General features: G+C 49.7%; 1 protein-coding gene across 1 annotated transcript in view; it reads right to left on the bottom strand.

Moving 5' to 3' along the window:
* INTS7 (integrator complex subunit 7) overlaps positions 1-18,230 on the bottom strand; it is a 34,083-nt gene extending 15,853 nt beyond the window's left edge. The window contains exons 1-7 of the mRNA XM_049769777.1: positions 18,073-18,230; positions 14,527-14,656; positions 13,374-13,520; positions 8,749-8,886; positions 4,798-4,844; positions 4,337-4,536; positions 4,078-4,200 (exon numbers count right to left, since the gene is read on the bottom strand). Coding sequence (XP_049625734.1) covers positions 4,078-4,200; positions 4,337-4,536; positions 4,798-4,844; positions 8,749-8,886; positions 13,374-13,520; positions 14,527-14,656; positions 18,073-18,166 — 879 coding nt within the window. The 5' untranslated portion in view covers positions 18,167-18,230. The remainder of the gene's footprint in view (positions 1-4,077; positions 4,201-4,336; positions 4,537-4,797; positions 4,845-8,748; positions 8,887-13,373; positions 13,521-14,526; positions 14,657-18,072) is intronic.
* Between the last annotated feature and the right edge of the window lie 278 nt (positions 18,231-18,508).

The raw sequence follows: 18,508 nt of genomic DNA on the forward strand, positions 1-18,508 counted from the left end.
ATGGGTCAGAGGAGCAAGGAAAGGGTCGTGGCTTGAACTTGCTTTTGCAGCTCTAGAGAACAGTCTGTTAATGTCTCTTTTACCAAGACAGGAACCTGAGATAGACCAGAGTCCAGCCCAAAAATGGGGCACTAGGCAGCATGGAAGAGATCAACAGTGACCCTGCTCACTGCGCCACTGACCAGCAACAGAGAATATGTGAGGAAGTCCCAGCTCTGCCCCAGGGATATTATCCCATCAGGTGTGATAACAGGGGACCCTTGAAAGATGTGACAGCAGACACAAACACGCTGTGCCTAAACCTGAGCACTGATGGGTGTGGCCCAGAAAGAAAAAAAATCCTTAAACGAAGACCCCTGGAGATTAAGGATATGGCCTTTTTGATATTGGTTTTTGAGCCTCACCCAAAAACTTCTGGCTCTGCACTCACAGATCTCTCTCTCTGGGAAGTGCTCAGGGGACCCTGAGATGCTGGGCATGAAACCTGGATCAACCATGAACAAGGCCAGTAGCCTTCCCACTGCTATCACTTGGTCCATGTCCTGTTTTTAAACATATTAAAAACGCATCTCATCAAGTAGCTGTGAAGAACAGACATTTAGTGTTTAGGACATTCAATGAAGAAAACAGATTTTTAAAAAGATGATGTTATATATATATATATATATATATATATTTTTTTTTTTTTTTGGTTTTGAGGCCACATACAGTGGTGCTCAGGGCTGACTCCTGGTTCTGTGCCCAAGGATCATTCCTGGTGGGGGTCAGGGGACCATATAAGTGCCTTAACACCTGTACTCTCTCTAACCCTCATATTAGTAATTTTATTCATTCAGTTATTTGTCTTGGTTTGGGGTCATACCTGGTGGTGCTCAGTAGTTTACTCTTGACTCTCCACTCAGCATCACTCCTGGCATGCTTGGGGGACCATATGAGATGCCAGGGACTGAACCCAGGTCAGCTATGTGCAAGGCAAATGTCCTTCATGCCATGCTATGGCTCGGACCCAGGTATCAGTAGCTTTACCAGCATTTGCTGCCATCTGAGAAATGAACCCAGTGCTGAAAGGAGCACTATCTGAGGGAGCACAGTTCTGAGTAACTAAGTAGCTCCGGGAATCCACACCCATTGTTTCTTCACCTTGAGGCAGTAACTGGACAGACTCCTGCACAGGAGGTGCCAGCATCTGAGCTCAGTGACAGATACAACTCTAGTCAGGCTGTTCCCCTTGATGAGAGAAAGCACCAGAGTCACGGGGTCCCTTTCCCACACAGCCCATCCTTGCTGCAGTGGCTCTCCCTGCCCAGCTGGCTCTGTCCTCAATTCATTTCTGGGTCACTTCCTAAATGGGGGTCCTTCCTCTGCCCACGACTGGGCCTGGCCTCCAGGGACATGCTCCAGTAAAGCAAGCTAAGCCTCTCATGGACAGCAGTGAGACAAGCCGCCGAGGGTCCCTGAGCTGGGACCGCAGACACAGCCTACATAAGTCTCAGATAGCAATGCCCTCCAAGATGCCATGGCAGGAGCCAAGCTGGACTCTGCTGGGACAGGACAAGAAGAGACCAGAGTGGAGGCTGTGGGAGTCTGTGTGAGGCATGGGGTCCTGTCCTGAGAGCTTTCTTAGAAGGATGATGAGAGAAACTGCCCCATGGTGAATCTGAGTTCAGGAAACAGCCTTAATTAATGGCCAAGAGGACATGACAAGATGTAATTTAGGGATGTGGCCTATTTGCTCTAAGGGGGAAATGAACAGCCTTAAGTGATTTGTTATTAAATGAGAACAAAATTATATGTGCCGAGAACTTGAAAAGGAAAAGCAGCCATCCAGTAAAGAAAGGAAGATAAAAACACATAAAAAAGTTCGAACACAGTAACACTAAAATTGTAAAAAGACTACAATGATAGTAAAGAGGGAGAGGAATTAAATGGGACAAAATTATCAATGCTGACTCCAAAGAGGCAGGAAGGACTCAGAAGGCAGCAACCATGCAATTAACTGGGATGCTCTGGACATTTTCTGGGGCTTCTTGGCTCAGACAGATTTACGCTACTTTTTAAGCAGTACCTTCGGAAAACAGAAAAGTCTTTTTTTTTTTACCATTCCAGAGGATAAGAGAGAAAGCTCCTAATTCAGTTTATTAGAAAAATAAAACTCCAGAGCCCGGAGAGATAGCACAGTGGCATTTGCCTTGTAAGCAGCCGATCCAGGACCAAAGTTGGTTCAAATCCCGGAGTCCCATATGGTCCCCCGTGCCTGCCAGGAGCTATTTCTGAGCAGACAGCCAGGAGTAACCCCTGAGCACCACCGGGTATGACCCAAAAACCAAAAACCAAAAAAAAAAAAACAAAAAACAAAAAAACAAAAAAGAAAAAGAAAACTCCAATGTTACAATTGTTCCAAGTATGCAAAAAAGGGACAACTACTAATTGACTGTGGGCAGTTTTTTGCTGAGACACTGTGAAAAAATCCTTAGGGCCAGAGCAATAGCACAACAGGGAGGGCATTTGCCCTGTACACGGACAACCTTAGTTTGATCTCCGGCACCCCAAAAGGTCCCCTTGAACCCATCATGAGTAAACCCCAAACATCGGGCCCGGAGAGATAACACAGCGGTGTTTGCCTTGCAAGCAGCCGATCCAGGACCAAAGGTGGTTGTTTCGAATCCTGGTGTCCCATATGGTCTCCCGTGCCTGCCAGGAGCTATTTCTGAGCAGACAGCCAGGAGTAACCCCTGAGCTGGGTGTGGCCCAAAAACAACAAAAAAACAACAAAAAAACAAAACACCCCAAACATCATTAGATGTGGCCTTCAAAATTAACAAAAATCCAAGCCATAGTTGTTCCGGGCTCACCACCTTCTACTCAGTGCTCATATCACCATGTCTGTGAAGGCCTAGCTAGAAGGAAGAAGCCCAAAGTAGAACTGGGACCAAGCATCTGACAGTTCTGGCGAGAACTAGAAGGGCAGGTTTGCTGAGCCTGACTATCAATCTTCTAAATGCAAATACTAACAGCTGTCTTATCTTGGGAGATACTACTTATTATCACATTAGAATTCTGTGAAATGCAGAGCATTGATTGTCAAGCTTATTTTCCAGACCCTGAGGCTAAATGTGTCAATTCCTCTGTGGCTACAATCAGACAGAAGAGATAATCCTGAGCAATAAGGACCTGACCTTAACACTGCCTCATTTTTACGTGGGCAAGGGGGAGTGTCAGCACCATGGGAGCCTCTAAGCACAGTCAGGAGCGCCCCCAAGCACAGAGAAGGAAGTAGACTCACAGTTCTGCCAAGCATGGTCCCAGACAGAAAAGCCAGAAGAGGGACCCGGTGTCATAGCAGGCATTTAGAAGACGTTAGAAATGGGACCTTGTGCTGGAGAGATAGCATGGAGGTAAGGCGTTTGCCTTTCATGCAGGAGGTCATTGATCCCGGCATCCCATATGGTCCCCCGTGCCTGCCAGAAGCAATATCTGAGCCTGGAGCCAGGAATAACCCCTGAGCACTTCCCGGTGTGACACACACACACACACACACACACACACACACACACACACACACACACACACACACACACAAAAAACTTTAGAAATGGGACCTTGTAACATTGAAAAGAAAAAGGAGCCCCAATTTCCTCTGCCAGCTGGAAGGAGAGTCCTGAACTCTGAAGAACAAGGTGACACACACGATTTCAACGCCTGCTTAGTGACCCTCATGCTAATTTGGGCAAATTAACCCTAATGGAGAGACAGAAGAACAAGGCCCAGAAGGTGAGTTAAGATAATACATTACATTCCCTCTCTCTCTAACCCATTCTCAACAAGAATGTAGGGTAGGGGCTGGAGTGGTGGTGCAGCAGTAGGGTGTTTGCCTTCACTCGGCTAACCGAGGATGGACCTTGGTTCGATCCCTGGTGTCCCATATGGTCCCCCAAGCCAGGAGCAATTTTTGAGTGCACAGCCAGGAGTAACCTGACTTTTACCGGTGTGGTCCAAAACAAAAAACAAAACAAAACAAAAAAAGAATACAACTTAACCATGTGGGTGAGATGTGATCTTTTCCTGGAGTCCCAATACCTGAATGTCGTCCCTGCTCCATGTGTGTGGGGTCTTGCGGGCAAGCAGCTTCAGGTCCTGGCTTACAAGCCTCTTCACAGCCTTTCGGGGGTCGGTCTTCAGATATTGCAGCAGGAGCTGGATCTGTGAGGGACACTCTGATGAGCCCAGCCAGAAGAAGACTCCAGGGGACAGGGGCAGGGAAGCTCACAGCTGAGGTCGGCTAAACACGCCTTCACCACTACCTGCCGGGCCTCAACTCTTTGATAGCGGCATTCACCTGTTTGGGCGTGTCCACGAGAGATGAGGCGGCCAGCAGGGTGAACGTGTGCAAGGATACGATGACCATCTTGGTGGATGGGTAGGATGTGAGCAGCTGCTGCAGGAGCTGCCGGGCACCGGATGCCAGGAGGGCATCGTGGTGCATGTGCTGAAGGATTGGGATCAGCTTCAGCTTCAGATCCACGGGGGTGGCCAAGCCTGAATATAGAGAACCGCCTCAGACAGGGTGAGGCATGCTCGAGGGATGGTTTTGGTTCCATTCTCAGTACCCCATGAGGGTCCCTCATGGGACCCTCCAAGAGTAATTCCTGAATGTAGAGTCAGGAGCAAGCCCTGAGCACTGATGGGTATGTTCCCATCAAAAGATAATGGTGGCAGCACATAGGACGTGGTGACCTTAAGTGCTGCCACTGCTAATAGAAACCCTTATTTTCTAAGACCAAGTGTGCATATACGTACCCTGAATCATTTCACTGATTTTGTTACAGATCCCCACAGCAAAATCCCTTTGAAGAGAGAATAGCAAAATGTCAAAACCAGAACACTGAGGCTAGAGCGACAACACAGCAGGGAGGGCATTTGCCTTGTGCACAGCCAACCTGGGTTTGATCCCTGCATTCCATATGGTTCCCCAAGCCTGTCGGGAGTAATTTCTGAGCGCAAATCCAGGGGTACCCTGAGCACTGCCAGGTGTGGCCTAAACCATCTCCTCCGAAAAAATGGAAAGAAAAGAAAACCAGAACTTTAAGCTGGTCTACTCACTCTCTCTCTCTCTCTCTCTCTCTCTCTCTCTCTCTCTCTCTCTCTCTCTCTCTCTCTCTCTCTCTCTCTCTCTCTCTTGCTTTTGGGTCACACCTGGCAGTGCTCAGGGATTACTCCTGGCTCTGCGCTCAGAAATCGCCCCTGGCAGGCACAGGGGACCATATGAGATGCCGGGATTCTAACCACTGTCCTTCTGCATGCAAGGCAAACGCCTTACCTCCACGCTATCTCTCTGGCCTCAAGGTCTACATTTTCTAAGAGTCAATGAAATCATACAGTTAGTGATAGCACAGAGGGGAAGGCATTTACTCTGCATGAGGCCAACCCGGGTTCAGTTCCTAGTATCCCAATTGGTCCTCTGTTCTTGCCAGGAATGATTCTTCAGTGTAGAGCCCAGAGGAACCTAAGCATCACCAGGTGTGGTCCCAAAACAAAAACAAAAACAAAACAAACAAAAATGAAATCATATAGTCAGCAAAGATGAAGTGTGGGCAGTCAGAGAGCAGAATAACACCTGGGAATAACACCAGCTCCCACAGCTGAACTTCACTGGTCCTCCCCAAGCATGAGGAGAGGCAGGCAGTACTCAGAGCACTCTACAGTGCTGGGGAAAAGCCAATGAAGGAAAGCTCTGTATAAACTAGGTGATTACACAAGCAACAAAACCAACTAAAAACATTCAGAATTTTAGAAAAGAAAGGGGATTGGGTAGCAGAAATGCAATAGAAAATAGGGCTACCGGGGCTGGAGAGATAGCATGGAAGTAGGGTATTTGCCTTGCATGCAGAAGGACGGTGGTTTGAATCCGGCATCCCATATGGTCCCCGAACCTGCCAGAAGCGATTTCTGAGCATAGAGCCAGGAGAAACCCCTGAGTGCTGCTGGGTGTGACCCAAAAATAAAAAAAAAAAAAAAAAAAGAAAATAGGGCTACAATGCCATACTATTTAGAACTGATCATATTTTTTTTTATTAAACGTGCATTAGCGCTGATTTCTGGAGACATTAATAACAAGAACATCTGAGGTTATCTGGGATGAAATATAAAAAAAAAAGACAGCCCAGATATTATGGTATGATCACAGAGGCAAGACATGAGGACTGGAGCAATAGTACAGTTGCTTTGCACACTTTCCTTACACACAACTGACCTAGCTTCCATTCCTGGCAATATACAGGGTCCCCTGAGCCTCTCCAGGAGTGATCCCTGAGCAGAGCCAAGTCGTGGGCACTACCAGGCAGGACCCAAAAACAAACAAAACATTCTCCCAGTCTCACTAATGTGGTCATTTTTCCAATGCCCATTTTCAAAAGTCTCAGTAGGAACTGTATGAATCCATAGTTCTCAAGAACTGTCATGTCTATTAATTTTGAGCCATAAGTTAAAAATTACATTCTTTCTCTTAGTTCTCCAATTTCACAAATTAATCTGGAATTCTGGGGCTTGGTAAGAGCAATGAAGAAAAGAAAATGCTTCTAATTAAAATTTTTTGTGAGAGGCACAACTGGCAGCGCTTAGGAGTTACTCCTGGCTCTGTGTTCAGAAATCGCTCCTAGCAGGCTCAGGGACCACATGGGATGCAGGGATCGAACCCGGGTCTGTCCTGGGTTGGCTGCATGCAAGGCAAACACCATACCACTGTGCTATCACTCAAGCCCCTAATTTAAACTTCTGGGCTGGAGCAATAGCACAGTGGGGAAGGTGTTTGCCTTGAACACAGTTGACCTGGTTTGATCCCTGGCACACCACAGGGTTCCCTAACCCCTGCCAATAGTAATCCCTGAACACAGAGCCATGAGTCAGCCCCAGGGAAAGTCAGGTGTGGCCCAAAAACTCATCTATGCTTTTTTCTATTCCACAACTACTCATAATCTTTACATCTGCAACCTCACATGGACCATAAAGTAACTTGTTCCCAGCTATATTTCTTTTTTTTTTTTTTTTTTTTTTTTTTTGGTTTTTGGGTCTCACCCGGCAGTGCTCAGGAGTTACTCCTGGCTCCATGCTCAGAAGTCGCTCCTGGCGAGCACGGGGGACCATATGGGACGCCGGGATTCGAACCGATGACCTTTTGCATGAGAGGCAAACGCCTTACCTCCATACTATCTCTCCGGCCCCCCAGCTATATTTCTTTTGTTTTGTTTTGGTTTGGTTTTTTTTGGCCACACCCAGCGGTGCTCAGGGGTTACTCCTGGATGTCTGCTCAGAAATAGCTCCTGGCAGGCACGGGGGACCATATGGGACACCGGGATTCGAACCAACCACCTTTGGTCCTGGATTAGCTGCTTGCAAGGCAAACACCACTGTGCCATCTCTCCGGGCCTGCAGCTATATTTCTAATATGTATCTGTTAAGAAAGGGAGACTCCATTTGACACTCATACACTCACACCCATACATTTATCTGTGTTATGGGGCCACGCCTGCAGTGCCTGGAGACTACTCTCAGCTCTGGGCCCAGGCTGACTTGATGGGTACTGAGAGTTGGATCTCTAGTTCCTTCACCAGTGAATGAGCTCCAGTCCTTTGCCTATCTCCCAGCTCAGAGATCATCTTACACTTAACTAAGGCATGTTAGTCGGGACAAGAGTTATACCTGATTTCTTAGAACACTACACAGCATCATCACAAATCCAGACCTGCACCTTAATCAAATATCAGTATCAAACGCTACCTATCCTTCAGTTTAGTTCTTGAAAACCCTTTTGATTGGTCACAAGGATGCACTTCTTTATTTTGGGGATGGGTCATACCCGGCGGCACTCAAGGGTCACTCCTGGCCCTACTCTCAGAAATCACTCCTGGCAGGCACAGGGCACCATATGGGATACTGGGATTTGACCCATCATCTGTTCGATGTTTGAATGGCTGCATGCAAGGCAACACTCTACTGCTGTGCTATCTCTCCGAGGGACGCACATATTCATGTGGCAAAATACCGAGTAGTAGCTAGTAGCAGTGGGGCCGGAGAGATAGCACGGAGGTAAGACATTTGCCTTGCATGCAGAAGGATCATGGTTCGAATCCCAGCAACCCATATGGTCCCCCGAGCCTGCCGGGAGCGATTTCTGAACATGGTAGAGCACTGCCGGGTGTGACCCAAAAAACAAAACAAAACAAAACAAACAAACAAAAAATACCAAGTAGCTAAACGGCCTCACAAGAAGAAATGCCTTTCGGTGCCAGCTAGTAAAGAGGAAAAGGAGGTTTTTACAATGACAAAAAGCAGGTCCAACACTAATAAACCTGAGGCTAACATTTCATCTGAAGATACACAATGTTCTGGGGGAACACATATACTGATGCAACATGTGGTGTTTGATGCAGTTGCAGTCCAGAGCTGTCCAGCCAGCCCACCTGGCCCCATGGGAAGACTGGGACAGCTGGTACAATGAGCAGGCCCAGGCCTAATAAGGAAAGGACATCCACCTCCATCAACCCCCCAGCACCCTCCCACATTGACTCATGGTTGCCTCCCATGTCCATCTAGACTCCCCAGGTCAGTCCCACAAAGGTACAGCTGACCTTGCTCCATCTGCCACAGGAAGGCTCTCTCTTCCCCAACATTCTTCCCATGAGGACACCCACTCTCTACCCACCCAAGGGCCCACAGGTGCTGCTGTCCCCCCGGCCCACCGTGGGTACTCACTTGGACTGGGCTGAGAAGTTGGCGGCAGCAAAGACTGCGGCCTCCACCTCTACATTGTCATGGGAATCCAGGCTCTGGCGGATGCTGTGGTGTGCATTCTTCCTCTCAGGGATGATGGATGCCAGGCTGCCCAGCATCCTGCAGGACACAGCAGAAGGTCAGGGCAATAGCAGGGGCAGCCCGTGGTCCACACACTTACCCTCATTACTAAGGAGGTCAGGCTTGAATTCTGAACAATTCTCCATACATCAGCAAGAGCAACACGGATTGTAGACACTGGGCAACATTTAAAATTAAATCATCTATGGGGCCGGAGAGATAGCATGGAGGTAAGGCGTTTGCCTTGCAAGCAGGAGGACGGTGGTTCGAATCCCAGCATCCCATATGGTCCCCCGTGCCTGCCAGGAGTGATTTCTGAGCAGAGCCAAGAGTAATCCCTGAGCGCCGCCGGGTGTGGCCCAAAAACAAAACAAATGACTTTTCTCTTTTTTTGGTTTTTGGGTCACACCCGGCTGCGCTCAGGGGTCACTCCTGTAGGGAGTTATTTATAGCAGGTCACTCCTGGTGTAGGACGTTTGCCTTGCACGCACCTGATCCAGGATGAACAGTGCTTTAAATTCTTGTATCCCATATAGTTCCCTGTGCCTGCCTGGGGCGATTTCTGAGCACAGAGCCTGAGTGCAGCCAGACGTGACCCAAAAACAAAACAAAAAAAAAAAAAAAAAAAAAAGAAAAGTCATTCTCAGGGGCCAGAGAGATAGCATGGAGGTAGAGCATTTGCCTTGCATGCAGAAAGATGGTGGTTCGAATCCCAGCATCCCATATGGTCCCCCCAAAGTCTGCCAGGAGTGATTTCTGAGTGTAGAGCCAGGAGTAACCCCTGAGCGCTGCTGGGTGTGACCCCCCAAAAAAAAACCCAAACAAACAAAAAACAAAGAAATGTCATTCTAACAAGGAAATCTAGCTGGGAGTTTGGAATGTGGCCCAGTATGGAAGCACTTGCCTTGCTTGTAGGATGTTCTGAGTGCAATTCCTGACACTGCAAGTTCCCCTGAGCACCAACAGAAGCGGCCCCTGAGTACTAAGCCAGTAGTAGCTCCCAAGCTACTCAACACAAGATGTGGCTCAATACAAGAGGAGGCCATTGGGTGTTTTAAACAATGACTATTTCACAAGGCTCAAATCTCAAGATCAAGAATGAGAGGCCGGAGCAATAGCACAGCAATAAGCCATTTGCCTTGCATGCAGCTGACCTGGGACGGACCCAAGTTAGATTCCCGACATCCCATATGGTCCCCCAAGCCTGACAGGGGCGATTTCTGAGTATAGAGCCAGGAGTCTGACTGTGGCCCCCCCCCAAAAAAAAAAATCAAGAATAAATTATTGCAAAGGTGTGCAATTAAATCCTTTGTGGATGTTTGTGAATCCCCAAATAGTTCCCAGAATGAGAAATTGATCCCCATCCCCTTGGTCCCTTTCAGGGGGAGATTTTGATATTTATCCGCAGCAAATAATCCACACAGACAAGAAGGTTAGGGTGTCAAAGGTTGGACGAAGAGAGTCCTTTTCCAGCCTGCTCCCAGCTCTGGCCCAAGACCCTGCATGCCTCCCCCGAAAGCTATTTATTCAACTCTCCACAGCGCCCCCACCTGGAAGGTCAAGGTGGGGCAACAGGCAAAGAAGAATCTTACGGAAACATTTTCATATACAGCCATTCAAAGAATAATCTTATGGCAATATTTTCATATACTACATATAACATATAAACAAGGGAGGCTGGAGCAATAGCACAGTGGTAGGGTGTTTGCCTTGCATGCAGCTGACCCAGGGAGGACCTGGGTTAGATCCCGGCATCCCATATGGTCCCCCGAGCCAGGAACAATTTCTGAGCACATAGCTAGTAGTAACCCCAGCAGGTAGGGCTACACAGCAGTTGCCCTGCACACGGCCAACCCTGTACAACTTGGGTTCGATCCCTGGCATTCCATATGGTCTCCAAGCCTGCCAGGAGCAATTTCTAAGCACAAAGCCAGGAGTAACTCCTGAGCGCCACCAGGCGTGGCCAAAACAAATAAACAAAAAAAAAATTGTCAAGGGGGGCCAGAGCAATAGCACAGTAGTAGGGGACTGTACACGGCTGACCCAGGGCCAATCCGGGTTCAATCTCAGGTGTCCCATATGGTCTCCCGAGCCTGCCAGGAAAACTATCGGGTGTGGCCCCTCCCCCCCCCCCAAATGGGCAAGAGATGCCCCCTGGTGCTCAGATCAGGAACTGCAATTTGAGAACCAGAGTCTGAAAAGGCACATCCACTTGAGCAGGGGTGGGGAACACACGGCTCGAGGCCTCATGCCAAAATGAATGCAGCTCTTTGCTTCTTATCATTATTTTGTATACTGTGGCTCTTTGCCAAGTTTGGATTTTGTTCTGCTGCTTCTGAGAAGGGACCTCTGAGGAGAGATCTCAGGAGTGCGGAGTCCCGCCCGAGGCTGCCTCATCCCGTCTCCCATCCCTCGAAACAAATGCAAGGGCCAGCAAGCGGGGGACCCATGTGTCACATGTTGGGTCACATCTTGCCTTTAGTTCTTAGTGTGGAGGACGCAGCACACACTCACCATCACTGCAGAATTTTTACTCTCACTCAAAATGGCAAAATGCAATATGTATTTAATAGATTATTGTTAAAATTAGATGCTTTTTTGTGTTTGTCTGTTTTAGCAGGCCACTGCGTGGTGTGGCTCTCTGACTCTCACAGTTTAAAATTTTGGCTCTTTGTGTCGAACTTGTTCGCCACCCCTGCACTTGAGATTCAAGTTCTAAAGTAGGAAGAGAGAAAAATAAAATAGTGCCAGAGCAGTGGTGCAGTGGTAAGGCGTTTGCCTTGCATGCAGCTGACCCAGGACAGACCGCGGTTTGATTTCCCAGCATCCCATATTGTCCCCCAAGCTAGGAGCAATTTCTAAGACCATAGCGAGGACTAACCCATGAACGTCACAGGGTTGTGGCCCAAAAACCAAACCAAAACAAACAACAGAAAATAAAACACCAAAAAATAAAATAAACCTCTATCATATGCAGTATAAACAACAGAAAGTGAATCCTAAAAGATACTTCAGGGACAGAGCAATAGCACATCGGATAGGGCATTTGCCTTGCATGGGGCCGACCTAGGTTCGATCCCCAGCATCCCAGATGGTACCCTGCACCTGCCAGGAATAATTCTTTTTTGTTTTGTTTTTGTTTTTAATTTTTGGGTCATACTAGGTGGTACTCAGGGGTTACTCCTGGCTCTGTGCTCAGAAATTACTCCTGACAGGCTCAGGGGACCATATGGGATGCCAGGTATTAAACCTGGGTCATCCACTCCAGCTCCGCCAAGAGTAATTTCTGAGCCCAGAGTCAAGAGTAAGCCCCGAGTGCTGCTGGTTGTGGCCCAAAAACAAAGAATAAAAGTTACTTCAGCAAAAAGCTATGGATTTTAAAATCTGCAAAAAGTTGTGATAAATAACACTCTCCAACGAGGAGAGTGTCGTTCAGTGGAAGCATCCTAGGAAACCTTCCACTACATGGGTCTGCAAGGAGGATCTGGTGGCATAACTGTGGGACATGAAATATTTTTTTTTTTTTTGGTTTTTGGGCCACACCCGGTAACGCTCAGGGGTTACTCCTGGCTATGTGCTCAGAAGTTGCTCCTGGCTTGGGGGACCATATGGGACACCGGGGGATCGAACCGCGGTCCGTCCAAGGCTAGCGCAGGCAAGGCAGGCACCTTACCTTTAGCGCCACCGCCCGGCCCCGACATGAAATATTTGAGCTCTCATCAAAATGTGGAACTTAACATTTAGTGACAGATTTTTATTTAGATGAAAAAATTCTTATTTTTCCAAAGAAATAGCTTTTATTATCTTTCATTATTGGTTTATATACCATCCTGGCCCAACTTCAGGAGTTATTCCTAGATCTGCACTCAGGAATCATCCTGGTGGGACACAAGGGACCATTTGGGATGCCAAGGATTGAATCCAGGTTGGTCATATGCCAGGATTGATTCCTGAGCAGTTTTTTTTTTTTTTTACCCTGGTGACACTCAGGGGTTACCCTGGCTATGCACTCAGAAATTGCTCCTGGCTTGGGGACCATGTGGGACATTGGGGATCAAACCGAGGTCCATCCTGGGTCAGCTGCGTACAAGGCAAATGCCCTACCGCTGTGCTATTGCTCCGGCTCCTCTTTTTTTTTAATTTTAAGGAACAGATCAAGGTGGTTTGTTCAGAGCAAACTAAGACTCATCCACACCCAGGGCTGAGTTAGCAGTTCTGCTCATCCCCTGGAGTTAACACATAGAGGATGGACCTTGTGTCTTAGTCAAAAAAAGCAAAACTATGGGACTGCTTGCACAGCTTGCCTTGCCTGTGGCTGACTGGCTTTCAATTCTCTAAATCCCATATGGTCTCCTAGAGCCCTGCCAGGAAGGACCCCTGAGTACAGAGCTCTGAGCACAGCCAGGTGTGCCTTAAAAGCACAACAGCAGCAGCAAAGCAAAACTCCATTTTTCGGGTTCAAAGTTCCCAAAGCCAGATGGTCTCTGGGTGCCAGTAACCTCAGCCAGGCTGTGGGGCCTACTCACCGAAGTGTGATGGCCCGTGCGACCGGGTCATTGCTATGGATGACAGAGAAGATCCTCTTCACAAACTCATCCACGTTGAGGATCTTCTCCAGGTGCTTCTCACTCTGCTGGGTGACCTTGAGGACACAAAGCCTCAGGAAGTTGTTTCTAGGAGAGGGCAGAACCGCAGCCTCCGTTAGCTCCATGGTGACACTGCAGGGACAGTCAAGACTCCTGCCCTCGCCATGGTTCCCAAGCCTTGTTCTGTCCCTTCAAGAAAAGCTCCAGGCTCTGTGCTTCTCTGAACACTATGCTCAAAGCTAGAGTCCCCTCACATGGCTGAGCTAACTGGGGTGTCATCATTTGAGGCACAATCAGAAGGAAATAACTGCTCTACATGGGGCCAGACCAGCACGAGTCTTTTTTTTTTTTTTTTTTTTTGGTTTTTCGGGCCACACCCGTTAGATGCTCAGGGGTTACTCCTGGCTACCCGCTCAGAAATTGCCCCTGGCTTGGGGAGGACCATATGGGACACCGGGGGATCGAACCGTGGTCCTTTCCTTGGCTAGCGCTTGCAAGGCAGACACCTTACCTCTAGTGCCACCTCACCGGCCCCAAAGAGTCATGACTTTTTTTTTTTTGGTTTTTCGGGCCACACCTGTTTGATGCTCAGGAGTTTAAAACTCAGGGGTTACTCCTGGCTAAACGCTCAGAAATCGCCCCTGGCTTGGGGGGACCATATGGGACGTCGGGGGATCGAACCATGGCCCTTCCTTGGCTAGCACTTGCAAGGCAGACACCTTACCTCTAGCGCCACCTCGCCGGCCCCAGCACGAGTCTTACACCCACAGCGCTATGCTCAGATACCAGCATCATGGCTCGCTCGCTTGCTCGCTTGCTCACTAACTCACTCACTCAGCTTGCTTACTCACTGAGCTCATAGACACCACAGAGGCAGGACTAGAGATCAGGATCAGAATGGAAGAAAGAGTTTGCTTTCTTGGGGCCCTCACTGCTGGGAACCCAGGCTCTGGCCTCAGCACAGAACTGACCCCAGAACCAAGTGTGACTAATGTAGCAAAGAGCTAGAATCTGCCCTGAGCACCTCCGAGGAGGGGGAGTGTGAGTCCCAAGGAAAAAGAAGCACCTCAGGATGGGAGGACTCCAGGCTTACCCAACTCGGAATACATCGGCCAGCTTCAGGAAGGCGGAGTTGATGAGGATGGGAAAGGGGAACTTCTGGAAGAGCCGGGGGAAGCGCACCACAGCCTCACACTGCTCACCCAGTCTGCCTGACCGTAGACCTGTGGGGACAGAGGAGCACTACTCGCCCACTGCAGGAGCAGCCTGTGCGAATGGCGGAGGCAGAGCTGGAAGTGAGGCAAATCTGGACACAGCCACCATCTCTCAAGCCCCAGGACCTTTATCCCCAAATACCCATTTTTCTTCCACTGACTCTTGTCTCTTCCAGAATTGGCTGTCCTGCTACGTAAGTGCCCAAACCCAGATTTGGGAACAAAAATACGATTTTTTAAATAGGCCAGATTAGAAAATGAATTTATTAAAGAGGAAATGCAGGTGGCAAATCAAAGCATGGGAACTATTGCTAATATTGCCATAAGGGAAGTGGGAACGAGTAAGATGCTATCACATATATTAGAGAGGCAAGAGAGTTTAAAACTCACACAAAGGGGGCCCAGAGAGATAGCACAGCGGCGTTTGCCTTGCAAGCAGCCCATCCAGGACCAAAGGTGATTGGTTCGAATCCGGGTGTCCCATATGGTTCCCCGTGCCTGCCAGGAGCTATTTCTGAGCAGACAGCCAGGAGTAACCCCTGAGCATCGCCGGGTGTGGCCCAAAAACCAAAAAAAAAAAAAAAAAAAAAAAAAGAACACAAAAAAAACCCCAACTCCCACAAAGGGAGCTGGAGAGATAGCATGGAGGTAAGGCGTTTGCCTTGCATGTAGGTCATTGGTTCGAATCCCAGTATCCCATATGGTCCCCCAAGCCTGCCAGGAGCGATTTCTGAGCGTGGAACCAGGAGTAACCCCTGAGCGCTGCTGGGTGTGACCCAAATTCCCCCCCACCCCGCCAAAAAAAACAAAAACCTCCCACAAGGACATTGATTAGCTATAATGTTGACATCACTAGGAGGTGGCAGGCCTATAGGTCTTGGGAAATAGTCTGGCTGTTGGGATATATAACACGCTGCTTCCAAATTTTTATGTGTGAAAGGAGAACCATCCACACAGATCTGTAAGCAAATGCCCACAGCAATCTCCTCATGCTCCACACACAAATGCCCACAATGATCTTTTCACATCCCACACTACCCACCACCACAAATGTGTCTTCCAAATGCATAGACCAAATGTGGCAGATCCAGGCCATGGACACTGCCCACCATTTCGGGAAAAGGAGCCAGTCATGGACAGGTAGGTCTCAAGTCCATTCTGAGACAGAGAAAACAGAACTAATTCTGCAAGAAGGGTGAGGTGAGATATGTGAGATCTGTTAGCAATCCTCAGCAGACAGAAAAAAAAAAGAGATGGGGGGAGGGCTGAAGGAAGGGAGGGTAGCAGGAAGGGGAGGAGAGAGAGGTGATGTGGAGATGGGGAGAGATGAGAAAAAGAGATTTGGAGGAAAAGGAAAGAGGGAGAGAGGGCTACTGCCATCTAGGAATGGGCTCATTTTTTTGGGGGGGGGGCCACACCCTTTTGATGCTCAGGGGTTACTCCTGGCTAAGCGCTCAGAAATTGCTCCTGGCTTGGGGGGACCATATGGGACGCCGGGGGATCGAACCTCGGTCCTTCCTTGGCTAGCGCTTTAAAGGCAGACACCTTACCTCTAGCGCCACCTCGCCGGCCCTGAAATGGGCTCGTTTTATCTTCCCATCTTCACTACCTTATCACCAGCTAGCTAGCACAGGCCAGGCTGTTTACAAAAACCTGCAAGCTTGGGCCTGAGAAGCTCCTGACCTCCATCTGTTCCCTGAGGGTCCCTAGAAGGGTCCCACACTAAGCCTGCTGAGGGCCTGTATCCCGCACAATGGGGACTCACTTCAGTTCAGGGGAAGAGCACAGACTCACCCCGAGGATCTGGGAAAGAAACCCTATGACATTACCCGAGTACCAGCTCTCTGTGTACACCAGGAGAAACGAGTACCAGTTGGGACAATGGAGGAAAGTTGGAGTGTGCGACCTTTGTACCCTCTGCTTTCAGCAGGCAAAAGCTAAAATGATTCCATATCTAAAACACAAAATCCGGGCCAGAGCGATAGGACAGTGGGGAGGGCACTAGCCTGGTGAGCAGCCCCTGAAATGACCTGAGTGTAGAATCAGGAGTCACCCCTGAGCACTGCTGGGAGTAAACCAAAAACTAAAATACATAAAATATTAAATCAGACATTGGGCAATGCGGCGCCCAATCTGGCACCACGCAAGGTCTCTTCCGAATCATCACTAGGGGTCACCCCTAGGGGTCACCCCTGAAGAGGGCCCCTTTGTGGCCCCAAAGTAAAAAAAAAATCAAATATTGAACCCTTAATGAGCTAGTTCTATAATCTCAAGTTTTTTTTGATTTTTGTGTCACACCCGCAAGCGCTCAGGGGTTACTCCTGGCTCTACACTCAGAAATCTCTCCTGACAGGCTCGGGGGGACCATATGGGATGCCGGGATTCGAACCACCGACCTTCTGCATGCAAGGCAAACGCCTTACCTCCATGCTATCTCTCCGGCCCCTCGAGTTTGTTCTAAAAACAAAACAAAACAAAAAAAAGAGTGGCAAGGGGCCGGGCGGTGGCGCTGGAGGTAAGGTGCCTGCCTTGCCTGCGCTAGCCTAGGACGGACCGCGGTTCGATCCCCCGGCGTCCCATATGGTCCCCCAAGAAGCCAGGAGCAACTTCTGAGCGCATAGCCAGGAGTAACCCCTGAGCATCACAGGGTGTGGCCCAAAAACCAAAAAAAAAAAAAAAAAAAAAAGAGTGGCAGGAGGCAAAATCATTGGATTCCTAAGACCAAAAGAAGAAATCCATGAAATACGCTGAAACCAGGTTATGCTGTGACCTGGAGCTCCAGAACACAGACTTGCCCGGCCTCCACGCACCTGCACCTGCAAACTCGGGGGGCCGTGCTAGGACCACGGGGCCGGGTTTCAAGCCCATCTAACCCCAATGGCTTTGCACCCTACTGCGCGCGGGTGAAGCAGACCGGTCTAAGAACAAAGGGCAGGATGCGCTTTGGGAAGCAGGACGCATGTGGGTCTCGACCAAAAACAAGCCCCGTTGCAACAGAGGGGAATTGGTTGGGAAAGGGGGAGATTCCCTTCCAAAAACAAAAGAGCAGGGGACCAGGTTGCTGCAACCATCCAGCCTGAATCTCGTTAATTTCGCCTCAATTTCCCATAAGGCCTCGCCCTAGCCCCGCCCATCACCCTGGATCACGCCCGCTACTAGTCACGCCCCGTTAGCATCAGGCCCCACCCGCAACCAACACAGCCTCATTAGCATTTGGCTCCGCCCTGCCCGCTACTAGCCCTGCCCACTCGGCCCAAGCCCGCCGCAGGTGGCCACGCCCCATTCACCGTTAACTCCGCCCCGTTCTCCTTTGGCTCCGCCCCTTCCCGCCCGCATCCGCACCTAGTCCAGCACCCGCGCATGCTCCCTGCCGCGCGCCGTTGCCCGCCACCGGTTTGCCCACGCGGCCCGCCCCTCCTGGTTGCCTTTGTCAAGCTCCATCAGGGCAGAGTTGGCATCCAGCTCCTGCTCGCCGTAGCCGGCGTCTGCCAGGAAAGACTTGGTGGAGTTGGACGCCATGGTCCCAGGAGTCGCCTCGCTCGCGATGAAACCCAGTCAGAAAAATCGCAAGCCCGGCCCCCTCTTCCCCATCGGTCTCGTCTCGCGCCGACTTCTCGCGGTTTTTCCCTCGGTGCGCTGCGCTGTCCGCTACTAGCGCATGCGCACGAGCCCCCCCATGGCTGTTGGCGCCACGGCGGCCGCGCATGCGTAGAGCTCTCGACCTGGGAGGGAGGGCCCGGGGGCGGTGTAAGTTCGCGAAGGGGGCGTGTGGCCTTGTGAGATGGCGCGGCGAAATCCAATCAGAGAGCGCTACGTCACTTTAGCGGGGCGTTTGCCGGCTGGGGCTGGCGGCAGCCGGAG

Source organism: Suncus etruscus, chromosome 3 (assembly GCF_024139225.1).
Source record: "Suncus etruscus isolate mSunEtr1 chromosome 3, mSunEtr1.pri.cur, whole genome shotgun sequence".
Taxonomy (NCBI): Eukaryota; Metazoa; Chordata; class Mammalia; order Eulipotyphla; family Soricidae; genus Suncus; species Suncus etruscus.